We start from the raw sequence: 5,325 nt of genomic DNA on the forward strand, positions 1-5,325 counted from the left end.
ACCCCAAAAAAAAAATTAAGTTTGTTTTTAAAAAATATTTTCAATTTCAACAATTATTTTCTACTCTAGAAAAAATAAAAGAAATTTTTCAAAAACATTTTTCATTCATAAATCAAACACTAAAAATCTTTTTCGAAAAATATTTGCTACTCACCAACCAAACATGAGAAAATAAGTCAAAAATCAACTTATTTTCCAAGAAAACATTTTCCTTCGTACCAAACACACCCTAAGACTAACATATTAGATTGGGACTTATATTTTAAAATAATAGTGCAGGATCATTGGACCAATTACCCTATACTCAATATTGGAAAAATTATGCAATAATGTAAATAGGTGCTTTGTATTTATTTTATGTAACTATAATTTAAAATTTATATTACATAATTATATTTAAGATTTTATAGCAAATCTCTCTTTTCTCTTCCTCTCTCTCCTACTTTCTTGTCCCTCTTCCTCTCTCTCTATATTTATATTGATATTTTATGGTACGATACAAAATTTAATCCCCCGTTATATATAGGTAATTTTCTTTATTCTTCTTCTGAAGTGGTCAATAAAGATTATCATGAGTCTTTAAAAATCTAACCTTATGGGCATTACCATTGAAATGTAGGAGCTTGTTCAACTAAGAAAAAAGTACTACAAGATTCTTCAGAATTGAAGAAATTGTGTTCCTCCATCTTAACATATTGTGTTAATACATATGATTGCGATGGTTGATATAATTGTATTCATTGATAAACGTGATACATAGTGAATACATAAAAAATTAATATACTTAGATACAATACTCATTTATACACGTGATACACAATGAATGTACAAGAAATAGATATACTTGATACAATTGTATTTGTTGATACACGTGATACATAGTGAATACACTTGATAAAATTGTATTAGTTGATATACTTGATATATTCGTTGATACAAATTATATTTGTTGATACAACTGTATTTGTTACACTACTAAAAAATTAGTACTTTCCACCAAAATTTCCCACTGAAAAAAGTTTAGTGGCTAGTAGCACAAATTTTTTGATTGAGTCAGTGAGAAGAAAAAATAATAATGTTTTCATACAGAAAATCAGGAAATTTTTCACTATTTTAGTGAGAATCTATTTCTCACCATGCATTTTTCCAGTGAATTGGTTTGGTGAAAAATCATGTTATATAGCACGAATATCTCATTGATTCATTATGGGAAAACTTTTATTTCTGGTAATGTTAATACACTTGATATAATTGTATTTGTTGATACAAATCAATTATGTATTTGTGATACAACCGTATAAAACAAATACAATATGCATTCACTCTCTCTCTCTCTCAAATCTTGCCCGCCTCTCTTCTCCCTCTCCCAATCTCGATCGTCTCTCACCTCATTCTTATATGTAGAGGCGAACCCAAGATTTGAAGACTTTGGGTGCATCAATCTAAACATAAAATAAAAACAACAAAACATGGCTTTAGCTGGATTCGAACCTTGGTCTCGCAAGTGGTACCCTTGGCTTGTACTAGCGGTACAAGGCACTCTTATACTCTTCATGGGTACACGGTTAATTATATCCTAATTTATGCCAGTTTCCCAAGATAGATATACATATTCATTTTCGAAATTAACGGATGTACGTGCACCCCAATTTTACATATGAATCCGCCTCTGCTTACATGTAACTATGAATCCTAATTAAATCCCAATTTAAAGTTCAAAACTTCTGAAATATGGGTTTGAAGTTGAACTTTACAGAATAACATTAACATAAAGTCCAAGTCCAATTAATAGTAACTCCAGAAGGGAGAAGAGGGAAAGCTATTACTGGTCTGGTAGAATGATTGACGACACCCTACTCTAGCTATGTTACTCAGTCTTTACAAAAATGTTGGGCATGTTGAATCTTTTAAAAGTAGTGCATTTTAGAGAATCCGACACAGATACACTAACACTTTTGAAAAGTCCGAGCAAAATATCCTCTAAATGTTTCTTAAAAACACACAAAAAAAAAAAAAAAGGAAAAGTGAGGTTCTACCGAGATTTGAACTCGGGTTACTGGATTCAGAGTCCAATGTCCTGACCACTAGACCATAGAACCATCTGTGTTGCAATATTTGTCCCAAATATAAATATATTATTTCTGTCTTAAGCAAAACACTAATTCAAAATTTATAAAGCCAAATACATAGTGCCTTTTGAATCAAAATAGTTTTTTAAAGTAATTTTATAGTGTTTGAGTAAGATAAAAAAAAATTATGTAAGTTTAAGCACGAACAACCTCTTTATCTCTAATTTTTGCTTTTAATGCCAATTTAAAAAAGTATTTTCAAGTATGACATAATTTTACTAGATAATTTTTATTTTATTTAAAAAAAAATATCTAAATTCAGTATTATCTAATTCAATTATAAATTCATGTCTTACTATATATAAATATAGTTTTAATATTTTATGCTTTAAAAAATTCATATTGCAGGTATTACATGGTGTGAGAGTTTATTCCGTGCGGTCAAAGTGCTTACCTAAAACGGGCCGGTTAATTTTTCTCTTTACTTACTTGTTTCTACATTAACCCCCAATATTCATTTTGAGCTTTTATTAGTACTTGTTTAGTATTGTAGTCAAAGTGTTTGTGAAAATGCCTCAATGAAAGTTGATAACTTTATGTCAAAATATGACTTTGCTCTTTGTGATTTTGTCTAATTGCAGTTAAGGGTTTTTGTTGGAGCAGTTGAATAGTGATGTTTCTTCACAGAGTTGGATTAAGAACAGCATTACCTTTATCAAGAAGGTTATTTAGTAGTATTGGTAGCCATGATATGTCTAAAGCTATTTCCGAGCTCAATCAGGTATACCTTAAGCAAGTGCTTAGTTAAGCGTTTGGTCATGAAATTTAATCTGATCAAGAACATTTTCAAGTACCCAAAATCTGGCTTAGATCAGTGTTTGGAGTTTTGGGATTTCCACTCACAAAAGTTCAAATCTTTTCTGAGTAAAATGCATGTTCAAATTCCAAGAATCTCAACTTTAAAAACTCAAATTTGCAAGTTTCAACTTCAAAATTTATGGCCAAATGGAAGCTGAAGTTTTGTTTCAAGATTTTAACGTTTTTCTTTTTGAGACTTTAGGCTTATGTTTACTTATTACTGATCTTTCTGATGAAGACATTTTAAAACGAATCAGCTGATTGATTTAAATAATCTATCCAGAATCTCATTCTCTGTTCGGTGGGGCAACTAACGGGTTGAATGGGTTGGTGTCGATAGATACCGAGCTATGTTTTTTAAAGTTCCTACCAGAATGTCTTTTCTTAATGCCAACTTACGTGGAAAATGCAGATAGAGGGCCTATTACCTCTTGTCAGCTTCTATTGAATAAACCTTGGAGTTTGTGCATGAACCAATTATGTTAGTTGGTCAAAATGTTTGCTTATGTGCAGCCAGAGCTTTGAGAATGACTTAATCTGCAGAGTGTAAAAGATGAGACTTGAAAGTTTACCGGGTTCTTACTAATCAAAAGTGGGAAAACGGAGGAGATAGTTAATTCTGGACTTGTATTTTGCAAAAGAATATAAGTATTTAATCTCATATTCTAATTGGTTATTACTCATGACTCACGAAGGAGACATAGCTTTAGCCGTTGAACCTGAAACAATTTTTATGAGCTGTCAGTGACCGACTTCATTTTATTAGCCGTAATTATTTGCTTTATTGCTTGAATCTTGTAAAAAATAGGCGTTGGATGCTTTCTGAAAAATTGAGCTCATCTTCTTACTAGGAAATGGAATCTGTATTTGGTGAACCTCCTCCATCTAGCCTTTCTGGTTCCATTGACAATCAAACTATGACACAAGACTTGAAGCTTAGTACTGTAGAAATGGATGATAAAAAATCTTTTGCTGGATTGACACATATTGGCAGCAAAGGTGAAGCTCAAATGGTGGATGTATCTCTTAAAGATATTAGTAAGAGAGTGGCCATTGCACGTGGCAAGGTTATTTTAGGACAGAAGGTATTTGATCTGGTTTCAGCCAATCAAATGGGAAAAGGAGATGTCCTGAGTGTGGCAAAATTAGCTGGAATTTGTGGAGCGAAGCAAACAAGCAATCTCATCCCACTATGTCACAACATCAACTTGACACATGTTCGAGTGGACTTGGCTTTGAACCCTCAAAATTTTAGCGTTGAAATAGAAGGGGAAGCTGCCTCAGATGGAAAAACTGGTGTGGAGATGGAAGCCTTGACAGCAGTAACTGTTGCTAGTCTAACAGTGTATGACATGTGCAAGGCCGCTTCAAAGGATATTCAGATTACAGATATCAGGCTTGAACATAAAACTGGAGGTAAAAGTGGGGACTGGTCCAGGGACAAATGATCACAATCTAAAGACGTGAGAAGGCAAGTGCATTAACAGCATGAAAGCCAGTGCTTGCGGGAATTATGTATGTCACTTCCATTCCATCAAATGTCCCTTTGCTATAATGTGGTAATTCTGCATTAGGATATAAGTAGATAGCTAGTGAAAAGATGGTCCGTCCATAAACATAAAATCATGATACTTCTGAAGTTGATTTTAACTAGGATCTGTTAAGTGTACGACATTTGTTTGAGAATATTTTCCTTGCACTCCTATCTATTAACTACTCTACTAATTATTTTGCCATGGTTAATTAGATTTAGTTACAGGAGCATAAAAAACATCCACTCTATTAGTTCTTGAAGTACACAGCACAACCTCTGCGAGTTTCATCGCAAGCCTCTCAGGAAATTTACACCCTAAATACACTAGTAAATATAGTGAAGGAACAGTTACATCTCAGTAAAACTAGAATTTCAAAAATTACTTGTTTGAAAAGATCAAGAATTTGAGATGTAACATTCAGCTAGTTAAAAGAACATGCTCGCAAGAGCAATATCAAGGCTTTCCTCCAACAGTGTTGGTACTTGGTAGTATTTACTGTGTTATCATATGTCACTGGAAATATTTGATACTGTTACTGTGATATCATGATATGTCGCTGAAGTATTTGAAGTTGTGTTTTTTTTTTGTGTGTCAATGTATAGCGCATAGCTAAGGTCACTGAAGTATTTGAATAGAACAGTTGGAATACAATAAAGAGCTGATGGCTCAAATATGTGTTACACACAACCAATTGTAGATTTATTTATTTATTTTTTTATTTTTTTTTGATAACCGAGAAATCCGTCTGTGACCCGCCCTTTGGACCAATCACAGCCTTCTAAACTCGGTGGATAATGAGCCCGCCCCTCTACCCTTCTCCACTTAAATACCGGGCTTCGCTTTGCATGGTGTGGGGCTTGAAC

General features: G+C 33.0%; 1 protein-coding gene and 1 non-coding gene across 2 annotated transcripts; one reads left to right on the forward strand and one right to left on the reverse strand.

Annotated features, from left to right (window-relative positions):
* Positions 1-2,027: 2,027 nt before the first annotated feature.
* On the reverse strand, positions 2,028-2,099 carry TRNAQ-CUG (transfer RNA glutamine (anticodon CUG)). The gene has a single exon. It is a non-coding gene; the product is annotated as a tRNA-Gln (tRNA).
* A 142-nt stretch (positions 2,100-2,241) lies between these two features.
* LOC102601362 (cyclic pyranopterin monophosphate synthase accessory protein, mitochondrial) lies at positions 2,242-4,655 on the forward strand. The gene is made up of 4 exons (XM_006345490.2): positions 2,242-2,258; positions 2,478-2,536; positions 2,711-2,850; positions 3,779-4,655. The coding sequence occupies exons 3-4, from the start codon at positions 2,743-2,745 to the stop codon at positions 4,373-4,375; spliced, it is 705 nt and encodes a 234-aa protein (XP_006345552.1). The 5' UTR covers positions 2,242-2,258; positions 2,478-2,536; positions 2,711-2,742; the 3' UTR covers positions 4,376-4,655.
* Positions 4,656-5,325: the final 670 nt, after the last annotated feature.

This window comes from Solanum tuberosum, unplaced genomic scaffold (assembly GCF_000226075.1).
Source record: "Solanum tuberosum cultivar DM 1-3 516 R44 unplaced genomic scaffold, SolTub_3.0 scf00069, whole genome shotgun sequence".
NCBI lineage: Eukaryota > Viridiplantae > Streptophyta > Magnoliopsida > Solanales > Solanaceae > Solanum > Solanum tuberosum.